We start from the raw sequence: 21,794 nt of genomic DNA, 5'->3' as shown, positions 1-21,794 counted from the left end.
CCTCCACGTGGGACGGCGGTGCTTCATCTTTTCAACTTGACTCTGATCAAGGTGCGCAAACCAAGGTCGCTCGTCAAACTCCAAATTAGAACATCCACAATAAATCCGACCATCTTCTTGTTCGAGCCATGGACACAAACGAATTCAGCATGAAGGAACCAGCGGCGTCCTCCTCGGTCAAGCATGAACTCCTGACATAACTAGCCTTCAGGAAACCCATAGTATCAGCACGTGCAGTCAGTCAATGTACACTGGACACGAGAGCGAGTCTCTATTACAACACCAAAGGTGGAGTAAACCCAGTGTAACAACGGTGGACAACATGCAGAGTGATCCACAGATACCGTCCAGCCAACAGCCAGTCAGATGAACGACGACATAAACCGAATCAACAGAGCACCACCAAGATCTTCAAGAAATGAACTGCCATAGAACTGTCCATGGGAGAGAGGAATGCTCAAATGAATGGGATGAAAGATTTGGAGGGAGTCTTCGCGTCCAAGATGTACATGCATAACAAAGAATCCACTCGTTGATCCGCGATGGTTGCACTTGGTCCTTCGTCAACGACCTCCTCTGTTACAGTCAAATCGTCCTGAAGTACGGCGAAATGGGGAGAGAAGCTTCCATACGAACTAGTCGGTACAGCTTCAGTCTACCTCTCTGTTGTGAAAGGACTCGATTTAGGGGTGGATGGAAACGCGTCCTAGTCGATGACGTGTGTAAATCGTAAACAAATCCTGCAGCAGCGCCTGCCCAAACGTGCCGTGCCATGGGGGAATTTCCAAATGTTCCATCGAAAAAACCGAGCTGTGCAAACTAAAGTACTCGCCACGAGTGCCAATGTGAGGCAAGTTGATTCCACCGTTGGGCACTCTCCTGGTTGATTCCCGTGTGTGCTTGATCACTTTCGTCATTCAACCCTTCTCTGTAGCACGACCAATTTCATAAATACGCACGCCGGCGCTTTTGAGCGACCCCAGTTCCTCATCAGCCACGTCAACGAGACAGGCTAACCAGAAAGAGAAGAGACCCCAGGCTTTCGAATACTGGTAAAAACAAAACCTGTTTCGAGACCACCCTGCTATCAACGAAACTGAAATCGAAGAGGCAAGGCAAGACTCTGGAAGAAGAGTCAGAAGACCCAGGTACCGACACCTTGTTTATAGGCCCTTCCAATCAGAACAACACATGTCAAGCTGAGGGGAGACGATGACTAGCCCAATGGCGTTCAAAAGCCAAAACGAAAAGAACCAAGTGTGCTCGCCCTGGGCAAAGAATGTAGTAAGGTACATCTGTTCGGAGTCCCAGCAGGAAATCAAGACAGAGCCTGGAGAACTGGGGTGTTCGCAACTCTCTCATTTAATAGCAAACAGAACAGTGCTCTACCATAGAGGATTCAACTCCATGAACAATTCCTAGCATTTCCGGCATCGCCTCCACTAATATACGTGAAGATCATGAACTGCGCGAGAAGGACACCAAATGACGCCTTCTTGTGGGGAGGTGCAGGTTTCAATAATCTTGCACGAATGGACGGGCCCCTTGGCGACACAGGCTGAAATTTGTGCGGATTGGAGATAGAAAGCCCAGAATGAATAAGAACACGTCACGGAGATGCAGATGCAAATCAGGATGCTTGGATTGAGAGCGAGGGGCCCGCGGTAGTCTAGGATGTAATGATTCCTCAGTCACAAAGCTTCTATCATTCAAAGCGGTGCACCATAGCTTTAAGGTGGGCTGCGAACGCCCACAAGAAAGAGGGCAAATAGTATCTGAAGCCAAGAGGAGGTGTATAGGCCCTATATTGACTTAGGGTTAGAAGACACTCGCAGGCGGGTGAATCTTTGCGGCTGGAGGAGAAGGGTGAGGCATGACGACAAGAGGCCAGGCGGTACTGTTGGAGAGGTGCCTTGGGGAACTTGACACACAGAGGCATGGGTTTCGAGGTCGAGCACATCGGCTTCCAGAGGGGCGAAGGTGAAAGTTGAGGACAAAAAGAACGAGCGCTGTGTTAAACGAATGCATCCTTCATGTGATCGTGGAAAATACACAACGGCGTAATTTAAACTCCGCAATGCGGCAATATCATCGGTTCCCCTGCAATACCCCGAGTCTCACACACCAATCAGCTTTCATCCAAAATAGCACTTTATTTTGGACTCGAAAAAAAAAAAAAAACAGGCTCTTCATCTTGATCACTGTTCCAGGACCTCAAGGCCATGTCAAACACCAACTCGGAACATTCCTGATACCGTTACGATACAGCTACGAAGGTCGGAGTTGGAGTAGGCACTATTGTTTTTACCGACATGTAACGTGAGCAGTTAGAGAGTTGGGCTTTCCCGGGGCTTGCCCTCCTCAACATCAGCGCATCAGCCTTTGCTTGGAAGCTGTGTTGAGACATCGAAGTGTACATCATCACGAGTACGCACATACTTTGGCTCAGAAACAGTTGATGTAGCACCAGAAGCCTTGGTGCCGACTTTGGTTTCTGGGATGCTACAATGGCGATGGACTTTGGCGCCACTATTAGCCTTCTTTCCAGTCTATGGCAGCGCAACATCTTGATGTCACTCGAGTCCGTCGATGGGTCATCTTCATTGAATCGATCGTGTCCGACTCTAGGCCTGGAAGGAAAAGGCGCTGCCACGCTCTTCGCCTCGTACGATCTTGAGATTTGTTTAAAATTTTTATTTTTCGTAGCTGGGAAGTGAGTTAATTCGAAAGGATCTCCAAAAGAGATTGAAGAACGCGCACCGTTGATAGAACAGGCGACTTCTACTACCAAGTCACCCAGACGACATCCAGCTTTGCGAGGTGAGCTTCAGCGGCTCCAATTTTCTCGCCATCGCAACCAAACTATTAGCTGTTAACGCTGGAAAAAATTTGAATTATAGAGAATTCCAGATGTTATATAGAACATAACGCGAGACGACGAAAGTAAAAGACAGGCGCTTATATGCCGGGGTACCCGATCGACCCGGTGAGGTAGCCGAGGAGGGCATATACGGATATAGGTCCGATCCGGCGACCCCCGAAAATAGTCATTTCTGTGTACACCTGATAATCCCGTAAAATGTACAAGCTTATGACCCGGCCCTTTGTGCCGAGTTTTTTTGCATGTTTATACACCTGCTTACTTGTGCTCTGTAGGAGTTCTGCAGGTAGTGAACAGCATGAATCACCCATGGGGGGAAAGTTTGTGTCCCTTGGCCCACTGTATTCATATCACATGACCTGTTCTGTGAACATCCTGTGTCAGAGGCATAATTACACCTGTCCTACCCGTTACCCATGGAAAAAAGTATGGTGGGTATGGGACTTGTACAGGGTGACTAATCCATTCCAGCCCCATCCCATGCACAGGAAAACCCACCAACCCGTGCTGTTCCAACTTCCCTATCTGCAGGTATGGCCATGCTCTATCCCATTTTACAGGTACAAACCCATGGGGAAAGTATTCTGTGCCAAATCAGTACATGTTGTATAGTGGGTGACATAAATAGCAGGTGGAGGACTTGTACTGTGTACAGAACTTTGTACAGGGTGGCCTACCCCATTCCCTCCCTGTCCCATGCACAGAAAAACCTGTAACCTGTGGAAAAACAGTACAGTTAGAGAAGGGGAGAGGAGACAGTGAGAGATGACAAATTATTACCAAAAAAGTGTGTGGGAATATAAAAGTTACATCTCATAACAGTTGAAGTATAGATGCATGTCAGATAACAGTAGGAATAAATAAACAGGAACATGAAAAATACTACGTTACTGTAGCTCAAAGGGAGGGGACATTGTCGTGCACGCAGGAAATTTCGATCTCCGCTTTAATTTACCCTGGTCCTGTCGCATAGATCATTTTTTGGAGATAATCGCTGATAATCGCTGATAATCAGGTCTCTTTGTCCCATTATATATAGGATTCTGTACAATGGGACCAAGCCCCGAGTGGTCAGATTGTGTAGGATACCTGAATGTCCGTCTCTGTGCACCGCAATAGCTCCCCAATATCTCGTGTGGACTTGGTGTGATCTGTCGGCCCTCGGGTAACAATCTGTAGGTAAAGCCCAGGCGTGACGTATCGAACACGTATGAGATAAGATTTGCTAGCAAATAATCAGGGACTCATTATCGGCTATTTCAGTTGGCGCGCAGCGCGCTAGTACTCGCCCACTCGACATATAGTAGAATAAGCTCGCTGTGTTTATAACAGAAGCTCAATAGATATATCTTGAACATTCTGGAGTATAGTATAGTACATGTGTGCTAATTTGAGGAAAGATGAATGGTTGAAAGGGGTCTAATGCACATTGCTACTTAGATACATATGAACTAGTATTAACTGCGAGTATTTGCGTTCTCCGTTAGTTCTTGTAGAATACGACACACTTGCACAAATGATAGGCCTTCATATGTGATAAGCTCCTTATATGTAGAATAAAGTAATAAATACTAGCAAATAGTAGAATGGTAGGAACATGGAATGCAGTAAAGGAGGTTAAGCGACGACTCAATCAATACTGTGGATTGATCGATCGGTGGCCAAGGCGTGCGCAACACTTTTGGTATCGCGTCAGTTTTGCCTCTTCCCTTGCAGTTAACGGTGGAGACTGATTTCTCCTTCTCTTCGGTAGCCTGTTGTTTAATTAGGGTGGCCCAGCGGTATGTGTCAGGTCTACATAAGGCCCGATGTAGTATTTGTTCAGTATATGTAATGTATCTAAGTAGCAATGTGCATTAGACCCCTTTCAACCATTCATCTTTCCTCAAATTAGCACACATGTACTATACTATACTCCAGAATGTTCAAGATATATCTATTGAGCTTCTGTTATAAACACAGCGAGCTTATTCTACTATATGTCGAGTGGGCGAGTACTAGCGCGCTGCGCGCCAACTGAAATAGCCGATAATGAGTCCCTGATTATTTGCTAGCAAATCTTATCTCATACGTGTTCGATACGTCACGCCTGGGCTTTACCTACAGATTGTTACCCGAGGGCCGACAGATCACACCAAGTCCACACGAGATATTGGGGAGCTATTGCGGTGCACAGAGACGGACATTCAGGTATCCTACACAATCTGACCACTCGGGGCTTGGTCCCATTGTACAGAATACATTTTACGGGATTACTATTCTGGGTTTCGATGTGCAAAGCACGGGGATATGCAAAATGGGTCAAAACATGGTCTTCCCGTTTTTTTGTGGGCTCAGCAATTTTTTTTAGGCTTCTTAGAACACACATGAGCTTGTATGTATAACTGTAGCCACCACCAGACAGAGGATATGAAATGAGAGGCAAAATACAGTACAGATTGTGGTGTGATATGAGTGTGACAGCCCAGGAACAGTATGTTCTTGAACGTAAATCAAAATTTTGGATATGTAGTGAAGTGTAAACAGGTACGTAGACAATAAATACAAGATTCTAGAGGCAGCGGAGCGAAATGTGGTGTAAAATAAGCCAAACGAGTCCCCAAAGGTCCCCAATCGACCAGTAAGCGAGACGGCGGTGGGGCTGACCATCAATGCGATGATGGTTGCGAGCGGCGAGGAATATGCCGTCACCCCATCAAACCAGCAACCATGCCAAAGAAAACTGACGCAAGCCAACTTTGGTCATGGCGCGAGCTTTGCTCCTGGCCGATGTGTTGCCGGACGTGACGATACGTGACGAACCGTTTTGCACTTCTTGTTGCACCCTCGGACAGTCTCCGAGGCTTCTTGCAGCTATCCTAAAATCCTGATAAAATCAGGTTAACATCCTGAGCACCATTAGAATACTCTATTCAAATTTCTGATACGGTAAGTGGTGTGTGGAAGTGGTTCTCGAAAATCTTGCTTATCCCTACACAGAATAGTATCAGGTGTCTGTGTACTTACCTCTGGCCTATTTTGAGGTGGTTTCTGTCTACATCGGGATCGGTAGCTGCTTTTTCGCCCATTTCTGTCTACATTTTTGATAAGACATGTAACCAGGCATACAATATACTACCTATTATTATTATTATCAGGTCCATATCCGGTGCCCGGCTTACGGTTGCCAAGCGGCTCACCCCTACGGACCCGTTTCTGTCTACATGCAGATCAGACATACATCAGTATATCGGAGAATTGGGTCCATTTCGGTGCTTTCTGTCTACATATAAGGATCGGCCATATTTTGACCCATTTCTGTCTACATCACGGATCGGGCCGCCTAAGGCATATGCCCCCCTCCTGGTAGCCGACCTGTCGGAGTTTGAATTACAACGTTCGAAATTTTCCCTAGCCCTTATTCTTTTCAATCTGCCATTAGGATTATGACAAGAGCCATAGGTCAACTCATCTCTTCTCTTTGTTCTTGAAACAGTCTTTGATTTTACTCCCATATTCTAGATTTGTTTTTACCTTGGATTGTCTTTCCCCCTCTGACTGCGGCGGCATTTTACTGCATCGTCGTCTACACGCGTCTCAATGGTCTGGGCGATGCATTGAATGCCCAGTGTCCAGTGGAACTGCACGGAAACTCCACTCCATTTCGTCTCACCTACACCGGTATTGAGAGGCTGGATGGTCTCTTTTGCATCCTCGTCAGTACGTTCCACGCTGCGTTTGAACCAAAGGCTCGGTTGTTTTTGAGCTATTTCATGAGCCAAGCGACACCCATCTTTATGTTCATCTCCCTTGAATCCGCTCGCAAAGGAATCCATTTTACCTTACGCTATCCCGTCATCTTTACCTTCCTTATGCAAGTTGCGACTTTCGGGGCCACCTTTGCCTGTTATTGGTTACCATTCATCACCACTGGAGCTGCAAAAGCTGCTGGAAGTATGGATAGTATCATAACACAGGCAGATGCAGAGGCAGTCATTTTCGGGAACATATTGGGAGTAGGCCTTCCAACCATTGCTATGGTTCTTCTGCTCAACCCATATGTGACTGCACTCTGGCAGTTCATACCCGTTTACGGATCTCTAGCGACTCTGCTTCATCTCTCTTTTCGTTCCCCAAAGTACCATCCACAATCCGGTTATAAAACTATCCGTGCCAACTACAGGTTTTTATTCATCCTCGATGCGACCATGCACATGATACTAGTCGTATCAAAGTTCCGAACCCCAGAGGCTTTGAAAGCTTTTCTTCTTCCTTCTCTTAGCCTCAATACGTCTAATGCTACCAGCGAGCGGTTGGTTCTCAATTTGCTTCAATTTGACTTTGTATTCGGAATGGGCGCGAGCTTACTAGCAACCCTTTGGTTTGCCCGCACCCCACGACAACTTGGTTTATTGCTTCTTTGGAACGTCTTTGGCACTATTGTGGTGGGCCCAGGTGCTGCCATGGCTGCTGTAGTTCTTTGGCGTGAAGCCAAGTTACACCCAAACGACAGTACCGCGGTGGAGAAGGAGAGGAAATATTGACGCTACCTGATAGGAACTCGGGACAGTGTCAAAGTATCGGATAACCTAGTGTACAAGTCCGAACTCGTCCAGAAACAATGGACTTTAGGTAGCCAAGCGAAGAAAACTCCATCTTATGACTGAAAAACAAATGATATATCTGTGAAATGAGGTATTACAACCAGTAAAATACAAGGAATGCAAGCAATCCCAAGGAAAGGACATTAGGGGGGGGGTTTATATACGTATACACGACCACTGTCAGCACCAAGATTACCGTTTTCCTTTGGCTTTCCCGTTCGTCCTCCCAGCGGCTTTTTTCTTAGGCCGGTCGTCGTCAGAACCGTCATCCGATCCTCTCGCCTTCTTTGCCTCGGCGCGCTTTTGATCAGCTAGTAAGAGATGGAACAAAGTAAGCCGTTGTTCTCAAGTTTGAAAAACTATTTCTCACCCCGAGCTGCCTTGCGTTCCAGCTCGTCCCAGTCATCACCTACGGAACATGTGAAATGAGTGGTTATCGTGCAATGCTATCAGTAATGCTTGCCTGCGTCACTATCGGACCCATCACCAAAGTCCGATCCACTGACATCGCTCGCACTGGCGTCTGAATTGTCGCCCTCTGACACGTTACTCTCCGATTCTTCAAACGCCTCTGATTCGGCAGCGTAGTCAGACTCGGATTCGGACTCGTCTGAATGATCGCTCTATTGAAGAGAAAGAGGAAAGATAAACTCAACGACGGGGAAAGACAAGGCAAAGAAAAATAAATCTTTACCGCCACTCCGCCTCTGGTACCCCGAAGGAAAGCCCATCCACCTTCCCGGAAGAACTCATACGGACTTTCGTTGATATGTTTCATGATTGGACCCCAGTTCAAGTTCACGGGCCCCTCGGCCATAGCGATGTCTACGGAGCTGGAATTAAACCACATTGAGAAAGGGAAAAAAGAGTGTAGAAGACGACTTACTCCAGCCAGTTTTTGACATCGTCCATCTGTGCACTTTGAATCGAGTTTATGTGCAACGGGGGTTTGGTGAAGTCCTTGAAGATGAGCACGAGATCGAATTGCCGTAGAATGTATTGAACGCGCTCTAAAGAGGCGATCTCAATATCGGACAGCGTGACGACAAGGAATGGTGGATCGGTGAGATGAACCAGACAATCTGTAGTTGGCTGCAGACGAACAGAAGTTCTGAAAGGTACTCCCTCGAACGAGAGCTCTCGGAATGGAATGTCTAGCTCAAGGGTCTCGCCAAGCTGTACTTTGATGATAAGCATCCTGTGAAGGGTAAGATGAAAAACAAGAACCCACCGAAGCTGATGCAGCATCAGCAATTTTTTCTGCGAAAGCCTTGACTTCTTTGTTCATCATCTGCCTCCGTTTTCGTTCCTGCTGCTCCATCTCGATTTCATCTTCGTCCCCGTAGCGGTGCTTTCGTTTCCGGTTCCCAGTTTCATCGAACTGAACATCAGTTGCTTCACGGAAAAATTGAACATCCTGATCGGCACGTCAGGGACATCCACATTTACAAGCCGGTAAAGAGAAACATACACTGGTCTTCTTCTTTCCAATCATGATCGGTGCTTTGAGATGCATGTGAACAATGACCAACAACTCGTGGTCACAGGGCTGGAAGAACAGATGCTTGACATTACTAAAAAGTACATCTATACACAGGTTAAATCGTGTAGATGAAGTCCTGGTTTGAAAAGTACGCACCAACTTTCTGACCCATTGGGGATTGATATCTGACACCGTTTTGATGAATCTCGACCTCGCCTGGGAGTCGCTTTCCGTCGGGAGCGGGACGAATAAAAGCTTCGGGCATCTTCACCGGCCGCCTTCCCTTCAGCTCAACGAGAGATCCTTGGTCCACAACATCCGCCATTTCTTTCTTCTGTGCTTCGCGTTTGTTGACTTCTTTTTTGAGCTCTGTGATTTGTTTATAGATGTTGTCAAACCGATGGCCATCTGTGGATTTATACGATATTGATCGTATAAAAGTCGCATCCGGGTCCTGGAAGGGCTGAAGAAACGCGGATTAATCCACACGGTCAAACAAAAAAAGGATGACAAAAGCGATACCGTGTCTTCCTTCTTTCCTGCTAATTGCCCGGGTGTCTGGAAATTGATGCGAAGGTAAGTATATTCTCCTTCGTCATTTTTACTGGCATTCTTGATCGTGTTGATATGGAAGGGTACGGCATACCCATATATCGGAAGAATAACGGTCAGTGCCTTCCGATCCACGACAATCTGCAAGACTCGAGAGTCAATTCCTGATCAGGGACCGGTGGAGAGCTTTCTCACCCTTAGTCTGTCCACCTCGGGAGGCAACGCTCCTTCCCCCTTATAGCTCTGGAACTTCTTCCAGCCTTTTTCTTCCTTTCTGGCACTACCACCTTCTTCCGAATACTTCGCCAGTCCTTCCGCTTGAAGTTTTTCGTGGAGTTCCCGTTGATGTTCTGCTAATTTGGTGACGGCAGTTTGATGTACTTCATCCTGAGTGGCACGTCGATTGTTGCGAAGAACCTTTGTCCCAGCGGTCTTCTTGGCCGGCGAACCGTTTGCTCGTGGTTGGACTGGAGGTTTTCGGTCTGATTTTGCGGGTTTTTCTTCCTCACTCTCTCCAGTGAGGAAAAAGAGAAAGTCCTTCGCGCTCTTCATCCCTTCTGTCAACAAAACGGACCTTCCTGACTCTACCTTGATGGTGTCAACAAGGTGTAGGGCATATCTAGAGGATCTCTGAATATCGAGCAGGTGGAGCTTGCGGTGAGACATACTGTTCTTTTGAATCCCCCAATGCTGAGAACCCAAGACCAAGGTTTAGCATCATGTTCTCTCGTAGAACTCGTGCATTCTTGTTAGAAAGAATGTAGGCTGAATCGCGAAATTCAATTCCGATCTAACAGTCAAATCATGAGCTTCAATCGTCGACAGACATTCGTCCTACGTACGCCGAAACCAATGTTCTTCACAAAATTCTTTTCCAACTCTGGCCTTTTCTCCATGACGTATGAGAGTGCATGGTGATATGCATCCCTAGCTGTGACGCCATCCTTGATGTACGACAATAGCTCTGATTGTAAGGCGAAAAGAAGATTGAACTGGGTCTCTTGATCCTAAAGAGAGCTCAAGGGTTTCAGAAACATCGCAGGTATTAAGAGCAACTCACAGGAGTGGGGTCAACGATGAAGGTGCGCCCGACATTGGCACAGTAGCTCTTGTATCGCATTCCAAAGGCGACAAGAAGAACACCTTTATGAGCTATGTTGTCTTCTGTAGATTCGGCGGTGTAGCGCAGATCATAACCCGTTTTGCTTGATCGCGAAATAATGATGGGAGAATAACAGAACTCTACCAGTTGCCAGTCGATCTGGATATTTGTTTAATTAGCCGGTGGGTCTACGAGTGGGAATATACGCACATCATTGAGGCCTTTTCCCTTACTCCAAACTTTCATATCCGGTCCTTTGGCCTCCGGCCCTTCTCCTGACCCCAACCTGCTTTCAATCTGTGCTGCAAGATGGCCATGTGTTACTTTGCTCTCTTTGTCGAGAATAGACTCCAGTCGTGGCCCGACATGATATTTCAATAGGGTAGACGTTAAGTTTGCTGCAGTTTGCATGACTTTCTGAAGTATGTGGGGTCAGCAGTGTGCAACTTGAACGTAGGAATAACCAGGGCCAGGTACCAGTTCTTCGCCATCCTTCACTGCCATGAATGCTGAAACCGCTGGGGCCATGTCTATCAGTTCTGGTTTCTGCTGCGCTTCTTTTAAGAGCTTTTCCCATTCCATAATCAGTTTGCCTATGTGAGTCTCCTTCATTAATGTCCCAACTTTACTCTTCTCTAAGTAGATTTTGAAGAACTTCGGAATTGCATCGTTGGGCTGATCCTTCGCTTTTGCCTGAGCCAAAATCTCCACAGGAACGTTTCCGGAAGAACCCTCAATCTGATGGAGAAACTTGGCTAAAAGGTGCTCAGTTGCAGGGAAAGTCAATGAGTCGACTGAGCCAAGTACCTTTCGAAGCTGAACACAAAATGGTTATTTTATCTTTTTCAAATAAAATGAATGTGGATGGGAACTCGTAACCGAGGAGCCATTGCTTCACGGTTGGAAAGCGCGAAAAACGCGTGGACAGTCAGTGGTAGATTCTTAAATGTAGCTTGGGCAAAAAACGCGATTGACTCACCTGCATTGAGGTTCCTTTCCGCATTGGCTCATCTTCACCAGCTGGATCTCCCGCTGACAACAACAACGCATCCGCCTCCGCTATCGAACTGTAGTCCTCGTCGTTTTTCGCACTCTGAAACGGGAAGTAAATATCAAGACGGGGACACAGAACCAATAAATAAGTCTTACGTTCCAACCATCATATATTCGCTTAACTCTTGAGTTGAAAAGTCGCTTGTTGAGCTCTACGAGCATTGAAGATATGGTGGTAACAGTGAAAGATTGAAAATTGACGCGCTCCTTGTATAAGTAATGCTGAGGAGTCAGGCGCTTCCGTGCATGTGGTATCGGAGTTTCAAATATTACCTTCTTGGGTAACTGGTAACTGGAATAACGTCTTGTGAAGCCCATTCGATACCCCTCGATGAACACGACTCAAATTTTGAATCTCCTGCATTTTAACGACGTCTACCGCGTCTCTCCTCAAAAATTATCCTCTCGCTCATCGGAAACGATCGACGTTACCCAGTTTAGTGCGAAACTGGACAAAATTCGAGGTCTATGGCCTACACGTCCCGATGGCAAGAAAGATGGTCTTACACTTTTCTCTGGTGATCTGTTCTCTCCTTCTGTAGAAAGTTCGGTTACCCGTGGAAGCCACATGGTGGGTATGAGCTCGATATGTTGAAGGACGTCAGGTGAATTGGTTCAAACAGGTTCCCGTCATTAATCACCTTGCACCCGACGTTTCCTTGACTGGTTAGTGGACCGCTTGCCTTCATTCACGTTATCTGATGTCTTTGTCGTGGAAGGAAATCACGATTTCGATTTTGGTAAGGCTGAAACTAAGTAGATGCAGCGTCTCCCTGTTGATTGCCAGACCATATTCATGATGCCCCTTCACGAATATTCCAGGATTTCCCCACTTGACGAAGCTCGTGCAAGATAATACCTTCGTGAGTCTTTGTACTTACCTTGAGATCTGTGAAATTCAGTGTTCTTATTTACCTAGCCTTGGTTACTGAGTAACATAGTCGACTCCGATACGTCCAAAGTCCCGGAATCTCTACATGAATTCCAGGTCATTGAAAGAGCAGGGCTAAGGATCGGCTTGATAGGATTAGTAGAACAGTAAGTGAAAGGTTCCGGTTGAATATATCTAATAAAGGACTTCTCTAGAGAATGGATTGCCACGGTTTCGACATGGCCAACGAGTTTCAAGTACAAAGACATGAAGGAGACGGGATTACAGCTCTCCAAACTTCTACGTGACCCAGACGGCCCTTATAAGTGCGATGTAATCATTGCTTTAACTCATTGCAGGCAAGGACCCGAATATGTATCCGAAATCTCCTTACTGATCTACCGACACACAGGCTTCCTAATGTAGGATGAGAACGCAACCATGTTGACTCGCTGAATGACATTCAATTTCAGGATATCAAACTAGCCAAGGACCTACTGGCATTGTCACCTGGCGCTCAGAGTGCGACTCCCATAGCCAACTCCCATGGTGTAGACATTCTTCTGGGGGGACATGACCATATGTACTACGCGCCAAAGGGCGTCGACTCTTGGGAAGGCCATGATATCTCCAAGACGCCTCTTGGCTCGGAAGGTGATAACGGGGACGTTCTAGTGGTCAAAAGTGGGATGGATTTCCGAAACCTCAGTGAATTTACTCTGAGCTTTGCGTCCACGCCTCAAGGAAACATTCGAAAGAATGTCATCAAATCTATCTCAGGTAGCGAAACCTTTATGTCCTTACGTTCAAGCCACGGCTTACTCCCAGTCCAACAGGACGTAGGCATGACACGAAGCCTGGTGATCCATCGTCAGAGCAACTGAGCAAATTGCTGAAGCAGCTCTTATCGTCCGTTTCGTCCTCCCTCAAAGCTCCTGTTTGCAAGTCAAATGTCTCCATGAATCTCCGTTCAAGTTATATCCGTACTGAAGAGGTTCGTGTAATATACTCGATACTGACGATTACTTGAAATACTCTTCCTCAAATTGTAGTCGGCCGGTGCAAACTGGTTCGCAGATATCATTCGTCATGCTTACGATGATGCGCTTTGCGTCAAAGGATGCGGAGGTGCCGATGCTGTTTTCATCTGCGCTGGTACGCTTCGTGGGGATTCTGAATATGGTCCAGGTATGAACAACTTTTTTTTTACTTGTTTATCAAATCTCACGCGGATTTCAGGCAGCATCACGCTAGGTGACATCTTAGAGATATTGCCATTCGATGATCCAGTCGTTGTGCTGGAAGTTGATGGACCTACAATTTGGGACGCTCTGGAATCATCTCTGGAAACCTGGCCTGCACAGGAAGGGTGAATTTGCGCTGTTTTTGTTTTTGTTGACCTCCACAACTGAGCGTCCCGCAGGCGATTTCCAGTCATATCTGGCATGCGCGTTTCATGGGATTCTCGTCGCGAAAAAGGCCAGCGCGTACTCGGAGTGTGGTTGACTAAGGAGCTGGAGGAAAGCATCCATAGCGAAAGTGGACACTCTACTCCCCGTATTGTGGATGGAGAACCCATTCTTCGCTCGGATAGCCCAAGGAAGTATAAACTTGTTACAAGGGAGTATATGGCTCAAGGACATGATGGGTTTACTGCACTAAAAAGAGGGACCCACTTGGTAGATGATGAATCCGGTCAACCAATGAGCACTTTGGTTCGAAAATATTTACTAGGTTTGTCCAACCATTTAACAGCCTTACATACTGAATATTCTCAACTCTGTGGTCCAGGCTCTCACTTCGTGAGAAGGATGGCGGCACTGTCCGACCATTCCAACGTGCAGTATCTCAAGGACTTTACTACAACTGCCATCCAACGTGAAAAGGCTAGAAATGAACATGAAACCCACCGCCGTCAGTCTGTGGCTGCGCAAAAGTGGAGACATGCAGTCAGTCTTGCATTACCACGGGTCCGGTCCCGGACACACTACCAGGAACAGTTCCAGGTTTGCGCGAGTGAGCACATGAGTAGCGTGGATCCCTTCGATGGCAAGGCTGTAAGAACCAGTGGTGGGGTGAGTGGAGAGGTAGATCCGTCCATGCATGACGATGACTTGCTAGTGGTAGAACCTGAGATAGACGGAAGATTGAAAGACTTGGGAAGGTAGTAGAAAACAAGTTCTGCGTGGGGTGGGACGCTACTCGTACACATGTCAGGACGAATATGGTGCATCCGGAAGCTGGACTTGGGGTGGGGGATCTCCTGTAATTGCTCGGAAATAATGTGTTAATGTGCCAACTCCGCTGCCCAGACTGAGCCCTCCCAAAATGACTGTCGCAACACTCATTAAGGCACGAGATGACTGCACAGGAATGTCTGAACGCACGATTGTATATTTTAGCTCGCTTCCACAGAACGGCAGGTGTAATCACGCTGAAGAGGATACCACCAATCGTAGAATGATCTTCAGCCCTGATACGGTTTGTCTACTGCAATCAGTGCAACGCTTTGACCAGTAATCTTGCTGGGTTCTTACATCGTAAGCGGTTTGAACTCGTTTCGCTCTAACGGTTTCCGGGCTAGTGTAAGCGTATCGCGCATATCCAATACCAGCTCCTCCGATAGCACCTGTGTAAAAAATCGTGACGATAAACATTAGAAATACGAAGTCCCGCGGCACCAGAACAAAAACCATCTCACCTCCGACACCAGCTATCCACGTTGAACGAAGAACACCATTGATTGAAAATGCCCCACGGCCGCGTCTGGCCAAAATATATGCAGTATACAATGGTGGCGTTATAAGAGAGAAGGCACGATAACCAGCGTTCGAAGTCTTTCTGACAAGATATTCTGTGTCCTGGTGAGTTGACTCCATGAATGTGAATATAGTGAGCGAAAATTCGCTATGTCATTTATGTAAATGTAATGGCCACATGATACCGTGACTTTGTGACTGGACGTGACTTCGCTTTTTCCGTCCTACCCTCACGCAAAAATGGCGACGGTCATGGAACCTTTCGACGCACAGATGATGGACTACCACAACGACGGTGACATCCAAATGCATGCATCTCACGAGATTTGGCTCCAGGAAGAAGCACCCATGGAAGACGATGGTCATCAGTTACACGGTGAAACACACAGCAGTTCTACCGAATTCGAGGACGTCGAGATAGACATGGAAGAAAACCAAACCGAAACTGCACAGAATCCTGAGTATGAAATGGTTGATGAAGATGGTGGACTTGATTATCCTGTCGGTGATGTTGAGGAAGACGACATCATTGTGCATGATGTATCCCATCCCACTGCTGGCATTATGTCAGACTTTTATGCGTCCGCAGATCCTACAACGTCTTCTTTTCCCTCTCAAGAACAAGTTTTACGCCAACAAGAAACCCACCTTACGTCCAACGACTCGATTAATGCCGGTGGTAATAGTATCGAGCTTGGGGACAATTACGATAACTCTCCCACCATTCAGCCAGAAACCTTGACTCATGCATTACCGCCTTCCGAGTCTTTTGAAGCCCCTACGGTCGAAGAAGCCGGAGGATCTTTGTCCGCGAATAAATCTGCCGCTGTATCAACCACAGACCTTTCCGAAGTACAGGTCCAAGCAGAACTTGCCGGCAATATTATTCAGCCTGAGCAAAGTGCGGAAGGTGATAATGACCTGTCTAGTACGAGTCGATTCGAGCCACCTGCTGTCGAATCATTTCAGGTTCACGCGGAATCCGCACCGGACCACGACGATGAATTCTCTGGCGCGGGAAGTCATACGCATGAAGCCCCTTTAAGTGAAGAGGCAACTGTGGACGATTATCCTCAGGAGGAACCTGAAGACCCGGAGGGAACGGGCGCAACTCTGACTCAGCATGATCATAATCCTGAAACCGAGTCTTTGCAAGTCGATGATGCGGTTAATCATAACGAGCCCATCGCTCAAATGACTAACAAAGGCTCCCTGGAATTATCAGAAGGAGCAGCACTTGACCCTCCCCCTGGAGTCCTTCTGTTCTTTGCCCACGTAGATCATCCAGAGGTGTGCCTATTCAGCCAACCTAATCATCCCGAAAGTTCAAGTGCTGCTGGGCACTCTTACAAGCTGATTTTGGAAAACAACCCTTCCCTCTACTATGAACCTTTGTCTGCACTTTTCGATGCCCTACGTCAGAATGAATCCATGGATGGCTTGTTCGATCTTTCACTCTCGGAACTTATGATTGACGCATTCGACCTCCAACTTGTGATATCTGAGGTAAGGAGCGCCCCACATTCAATATAGGGCATCGCTAATCACTTCTCTCTTTTAGGACAATATCTTTTCCCGCGATACGAGCCTGTATGATCTTCATCAACTGCATGAGGGTTCTAGCCTTCCGGGACCTCTTCGACTTCGACTTCAGACTGCCTCTCCACGGTTCATCGTACGATATCGTCAATTACAGGATCAAATATACCGTCTCGACCTCGCGGCGGATGATCACGAAGAACCAACAGAACAAGTCGAAGGTTTGTGTTCGTTTCATTCTTTCGCTGAGCGTTTCTGATTTACTCCTCGTCAGGCCATGGCGCTGTCGAGGAACAAACCGCAACTACCCACCCTGAGACGGAAGGTATAGAAGAAACTTATACAGAAGAGCTGACACGCGTAGAAAATTCCGGTGAAGAATTGGAGCATGGATACGATGCAAACTTTGAACAACAGGAACAAGATGATGAAAACGAAAACGAAAACGAAACCTCTCATGAGGCGAGTTCTGATACTGTGGCCGCCGAGGAACCTCTAGAAGATGATGCGGAAACCGAAGCAAGAGAGAAAGAAGATGATTCGGCTGCACAAGGTCACGAAGAGATTGATGAGCGGAATTCAGACACTGTCGCCACAAATTCCTTGGAAGTAGGGACTACCACGGCTGTTAGCAGCATCTTGTCTGCGAATGAAGAAGAAGCATACGACGAAACAACGCACAATGGCCAAGACTATGCTGACAGTGAGAGGTTTTACTTCGTCTGGGTATGAACGCTAATCACGAATTCCTCATCAGATGCTGAAGCTGAGAATACAAGCCAACTCAACGCCGAACATCCAGAGCCTCTTCCTGAGGGGTTAGGTGTGTTCTTAATAAGTCTTAGATAGTATGTGGATGCTTATCTCCTGTTCTTCAGATCTGGACGGAGAAACACACTTGACCCACGCAATCAATGGCCATGCCGCCGAAGTTGAAGGTTTGTGCATCCAGCCTACGCCTCATAGCGTCCGCCATGTTCATAATACAGGAACAGAAATCAACTCAGACGAAATTCATGCTGAACGTGGGAATGACGAGGAATCCTATGCCGGAAATACTGATGACTGGGATGATACATTTGAAGATGACGGAGGCCTTGACACAACCTTCGAAGAAGGAGCAGAGGAGGAATTAGTCGTCGGAGAGAGCACCAGCACCCTCGCAAGCAAAAGTTCGAAAAGGTCGATTGACGAGGTTGAGGCTGAGGGTATCGATGATGTATCTCTGCCCCTGGATAGCCCTGGTATGTCGCATCCGTCTAACCGTCAGGCCTTGCACATATCTTACCGACCTCCAGGGTCAAAACGGCCGCGTGTGGATTAAAGAAAACATCGCCTCGGCTTGACACTCGGTTTGTTTCCTCGTTAGAGGATCAGTAAGAAAGGATAAGTTGTTTTCTTACGCTTTTGACTGATTACATAATTCTCTTTATTATTTTGTGCCCTTTTTTGTGCTGACTTCAACAGGAACAATATCGGGCTCTCGGGGGTCTGTTGGGGTGGCTGGGTTTGTGTCAGGTTCAGTTTGGTTGTTTTTGAGATACCTTGTAGATGTAAACATAATGCGGCGCGACCAATATTCTTCTTACGTTCAGATTGCGCGAGGGGCGGCGAAAGTTTACAGTATTAATATTTCGCGTATAATGATGTAGCACATGTGCTTACTATCCATTTCTGGTGTCAACCATGTTTGCTGCAGCGACTTCATTCTTTGCTCGCAGTGCTATCTCTCAGTCATACAATATTGGAGGTGGTCCATCACCTAGTCCTGGAAGTAGATCTTCGACTCCCGGCCCCCAGAACCCCGTGTCCGGTACCAGCTCGTTCGGATCATCGTTCAGCTCCAGTGTGGTTATTGGACTATGGAAAATTCAGAGCGCAACACATAAAGTGACAAATAAACGTGTATCAGTATGGACCTTCGACAAACGTGGCCCAGATATGGAGCGATTGGGGCCAGCAGCGAAGGAAAGGACATTGGAAGTTTTGAAAGGCGAGGTGAGTGTCCATATTCTGAAGGGGCTGGACTTTTTTCCTCAGAGACCACCGTCACGTAGGCATCTGCGCTAAGTCGACTGCGACATCCGTCGATTCTGGGTCAGCGAAGCTTCCAAGTCGTCGTGTAGATGCTAAACTACTAAATTCGTTTTAGAGATGGTCGAACCTTTGGAAGAGACACGAAACGAATTGATATTTGCTACCGAGCCAATCATCGCGTCGCTGGAACTCTGCATACCAGGAGCAGGCAAATCAGCTTCACTGGTTGAACTTGACGAAGTGGAGGTCAAGATGTCAAATACACCCAGTAAATCCTAGATCTAACTTCATTTCTCGCAGATCCAGAAAGGCATTCTCCAAGTCTGTAAAGGGCTCTCTTTCCTCCACTCGTCGGCTCAATTGATACATTCGAATCTGTGCCCGGAAAGCATCATAATAAACCAATCAGCACGTCCAAATTGTCAATTTTGAACTGCATTCTTGGTTTAACGATTGCCTTCTTTCTTTAGGGGGATTGGAAGATCGCCGGTTTGGGGTTGACCATACCACTTTTACAGCCAAACGGGTCTGCGACGCGATGGGAGTTTCCTACGTTCGATGGTAGAGTTCCTAGTTATATCCAGAGGTACTTCGATTACATGGGTACGCTGTCTCCAATTTCCACTGCCGTTGTACTCAATAGTATTTCCCGTCTATTAGCCCCCGAATATGCCCTTGATGAAGTTTTGAATACGTCCTCGGACCTGTACTCCCTGGGCTGTGTGATCTACGCGGTGCATTGTAAAGGGAGTCCACCGTTCAAAACCCACGGAAGCCTCTCGGGGCTTCGAGACAATGCTGGGCGACCTGCGCCAGGATTGGAAAGGCTAGATCGAGACTTGCAAGGTCAATTTTATCTGCTTCTCGTCAAGATACTCTACTGAAGGCTTCCGTGTCCCTCTTCAGCTTTACTGCGAAGCCTGATAACAAGACATCCTTCCGGCCGCCCGACTCCATCAACCCTTCCGTCTTTACCCTTCTTCTCATCCTTACCTATATCAACATTGAACTTCTTGGATAGAACCACCTTTACCGCTAAGACTAGAGAAGAGAAGGTCTCCTTTATGAAAGGGTTGACGAGGGTTCTTGATAAATTCTCTGATGGACTGAAGACCAGGAAAATCCTCCCTTCGCTACTAGAAGAGGTAATCATCAACTAGAGAGACCTCAAGTCGGAACTCAATACATTGCCGACAGATGAAGGATACACATCTCCTCCCATACATCCTTCCGAATGTCTTTAACATCTCCTCTTCTCTATCTTCAGCACAATTTGCCACTATGGTGCTCCCAAGTCTTAAACCTCTGTTTGGAATTAAAGAACCACCGAATAACATGTTGACTTTGTTGGAAAACCTCCCTATGCTGCAGACGAAAACAGACAAGACTGTCTTCAAAACGGGTAAATATCAATGACTTCATTGAATATCTGCGCAATGGCTAAATCATTCCTGTCAGAGGTTCTCCCCTTGGTATATCATGCTCTCGAGTCGGAACATGCTGTTGTAAGCTCCTCTTTGTCGCCCGCTCTCCAGAGGGAGATGTTTCGCTAAGACCTTCGAGAGGTTCAAGAGACGGCCTTGAAAATGGTTCCCGACTTATGCGAGACTGTGGATTACGCTGAAGTGCAGGGAGTTCTCTTCCCTCGAGTCGCTGTAAGGTTGCTGCTCGCCTCATCATTCAGAAGTCGGCTGACTTCGCACAGCGTGTTTGCACGAAAACTCGAATATTGAGCGTGAAGATTGCGACGTTGGTGACATTCTTGAGTATGGTGAAAACTCTGGATCAGGTTTACGCGGATTCCTTCAATATAGGTCGATTTTACTGAACTCTCTTTCACAGTCAAACCTTACACAAAAGTTGGTACCGCTCCTTTCCAACATCCGAACGAAAGAACCAGCTGTCATGGTAAGAATTGTATAATATGGCAAGGATGAGTTGTAATGTTTTGTTTTTCTGTAAGATGGCAACGTTATCGGTTCATGAAGCCATGGGGTTCAAGGTTGACCGAGAGGCTGTTGCAAATCTTGTTTTACCTCAACTATGGGCGATGTCCATAGGGCCTCGTATGTTTCTTGTCCTCTGCTTGCTTTTTTACATGCTCAAGGCCTTCTTCTAACAGTACTGAATCTAGATCAATTCCAGCGCTTCATGTCGGTCATAAAGAAGTTGGGCGAACGTGTAGAGAAAGAGCATATCCAGCTTTTGCGAGATTCACAACGACTGGAAGATCGGTCTGCTACTGTCAACGATGGTGGAGTAAATGTGGCCTCATTTGCCGGAACAGTTGACTTTGAGAGTTTGGTTGGCAAAGTTTCTACTCCAGGACTTCCACAGCAGAACGGTGCTACCGGCGGAACACCCTCGTGGGAGGACGATGTATGGGGTAGCATTTTTAACGAGGTAAGCATAACTTCACTCTGAACTTTCATCAAGCCCTGCTCATTCCCCCCACCCACAGTTCTCCAACAACACCCCGACATTACCTGCAGCTGGACCACGGTCTACTAAGTCCTTATCCCCAGTGTCGACCCCACAAATCTCCTCACGCTCATTCATATCTTCGCCACCGTCCAACTTCTCGCCAGCGCAACGATCCCAAACAAACTTTTCGCCCCTAACTCCCGATCTTCCGTTACGCGCGAACCCATCCTTCTCCGGTTCCCTTTCTCCATCGTCGCCCCAAGTCAAGATGACTCAACCACTGTCAGCTCCATCGACCTCTTCTACTGCACCCATGGCCGGCATGCTATCGTTGCAACGCACAACACCCTTGACGCCAACTACCTCGAGTCCCCCTCTCCCTCCCATGATACCCATGGGCGGAATGCTTGCCCCCTCTCCACCTAAAGCTTGGGATTCAATGCCTAATAAACCATCCAAGAATGATTGGGGGGATTTTGATCCACTTTCATAGACAGGGGCGGTTATATT

At 47.1% G+C, this 21,794-nt stretch overlaps 6 protein-coding genes across 6 annotated transcripts; 4 read left to right on the top strand and 2 right to left on the bottom strand.

Moving 5' to 3' along the window:
* Positions 1 to 6,262: 6,262 nt before the first annotated feature.
* E1B28_008537 (uncharacterized protein) lies at positions 6,263 to 7,404 on the top strand (the record flags this gene model as incomplete). The annotated part of the gene is made up of 2 exons (XM_043153354.1): positions 6,263 to 6,322; positions 6,383 to 7,404. The coding sequence occupies exons 1-2, from the start codon at positions 6,307 to 6,309 to the stop codon at positions 7,402 to 7,404; spliced, it is 1,038 nt and encodes a 345-aa protein (XP_043008638.1). The 5' UTR covers positions 6,263 to 6,306.
* Positions 7,405 to 7,614: 210 nt separating this feature from the next.
* E1B28_008536 (uncharacterized protein) lies at positions 7,615 to 11,836 on the bottom strand. The gene is made up of 18 exons (XM_043153353.1): positions 11,751 to 11,836; positions 11,581 to 11,694; positions 11,409 to 11,493; positions 11,079 to 11,356; positions 10,812 to 11,018; positions 10,560 to 10,760; positions 10,342 to 10,506; positions 10,168 to 10,289; positions 9,695 to 10,118; positions 9,470 to 9,640; positions 9,104 to 9,410; positions 8,936 to 9,051; positions 8,696 to 8,881; positions 8,351 to 8,640; positions 8,159 to 8,297; positions 7,928 to 8,087; positions 7,835 to 7,873; positions 7,615 to 7,775 (listed from the first exon to the last, which is right to left on the bottom strand). The coding sequence occupies exons 1-18, from the start codon at positions 11,814 to 11,816 to the stop codon at positions 7,657 to 7,659; spliced, it is 3,189 nt and encodes a 1,062-aa protein (XP_043008637.1). The 5' UTR covers positions 11,817 to 11,836; the 3' UTR covers positions 7,615 to 7,656.
* A 149-nt stretch (positions 11,837 to 11,985) lies between these two features.
* Positions 11,986 to 14,693, top strand: E1B28_008535 (uncharacterized protein; the record flags this gene model as incomplete). Its single annotated transcript, XM_043153352.1, has 13 exons — positions 11,986 to 12,225; positions 12,278 to 12,320; positions 12,374 to 12,394; positions 12,477 to 12,517; positions 12,574 to 12,692; positions 12,741 to 12,851; positions 12,938 to 12,947; positions 12,999 to 13,305; positions 13,362 to 13,519; positions 13,578 to 13,713; positions 13,765 to 13,894; positions 13,949 to 14,259; positions 14,317 to 14,693. 13 exons carry the CDS (start codon positions 11,986 to 11,988, stop codon positions 14,691 to 14,693), a joined length of 2,004 nt encoding a protein of 667 aa, XP_043008636.1.
* Positions 14,694 to 14,738: 45 nt separating this feature from the next.
* On the bottom strand, positions 14,739 to 15,408 carry E1B28_008534 (uncharacterized protein; the record flags this gene model as incomplete). The annotated part of the gene is made up of 4 exons (XM_043153351.1): positions 15,227 to 15,408; positions 15,063 to 15,154; positions 14,913 to 15,012; positions 14,739 to 14,857 (listed from the first exon to the last, which is right to left on the bottom strand). Exons 1-4 carry the CDS (start codon positions 15,402 to 15,404, stop codon positions 14,739 to 14,741), a joined length of 489 nt encoding a protein of 162 aa, XP_043008635.1. The 5' UTR covers positions 15,405 to 15,408.
* A 116-nt stretch (positions 15,409 to 15,524) lies between these two features.
* E1B28_008533 (uncharacterized protein) lies at positions 15,525 to 18,147 on the top strand (the record flags this gene model as incomplete). Its single annotated transcript, XM_043153350.1, has 7 exons — positions 15,525 to 16,790; positions 16,846 to 17,044; positions 17,098 to 17,526; positions 17,581 to 17,646; positions 17,702 to 17,761; positions 17,819 to 18,067; positions 18,122 to 18,147. The coding sequence occupies 7 exons, from the start codon at positions 15,525 to 15,527 to the stop codon at positions 18,145 to 18,147; spliced, it is 2,295 nt and encodes a 764-aa protein (XP_043008634.1).
* Positions 18,148 to 18,509: 362 nt separating this feature from the next.
* E1B28_008532 (uncharacterized protein) lies at positions 18,510 to 21,777 on the top strand (the record flags this gene model as incomplete). Its single annotated transcript, XM_043153349.1, has 15 exons — positions 18,510 to 18,821; positions 18,881 to 18,920; positions 18,976 to 19,106; positions 19,161 to 19,268; positions 19,331 to 19,463; positions 19,521 to 19,706; positions 19,767 to 20,005; positions 20,058 to 20,262; positions 20,319 to 20,365; positions 20,426 to 20,515; positions 20,566 to 20,649; positions 20,703 to 20,768; positions 20,824 to 20,926; positions 20,983 to 21,263; positions 21,322 to 21,777. The coding sequence occupies 15 exons, from the start codon at positions 18,510 to 18,512 to the stop codon at positions 21,775 to 21,777; spliced, it is 2,481 nt and encodes an 826-aa protein (XP_043008633.1).
* Positions 21,778 to 21,794: the final 17 nt, after the last annotated feature.

The sequence above is a fragment of the Marasmius oreades genome, chromosome 5 (assembly GCF_018924745.1).
Source record: "Marasmius oreades isolate 03SP1 chromosome 5, whole genome shotgun sequence".
NCBI classification, from domain to species: domain Eukaryota; kingdom Fungi; phylum Basidiomycota; class Agaricomycetes; order Agaricales; family Marasmiaceae; genus Marasmius; species Marasmius oreades.
Note: the sequence above shows the minus strand (reverse complement) of the source record. Positions and strands in the feature narration are given on the sequence as shown.

Bases quoted from the DNA above. Each gene is read 5' to 3' on its own strand.
- E1B28_008536 (XM_043153353.1), bottom strand. From the start codon at position 11,816: ATGCTCGTAGAGCTCAACAAGCGACTTTTCAACTCAAGAGTTAAGCGA. The intron at 11,494-11,580 runs GTGAGTCAATCG...CCAACCGTGAAG, and splicing joins GGAAAGGAACCTCAATGCAG to CAATGGCTCCTCGGTTACGA. The intron at 7,776-7,834 runs GTGAGAAATAGT...ATCTCTTACTAG, and splicing joins GGAACGCAAGGCAGCTCGGG to CTGATCAAAAGCGCGCCGAG.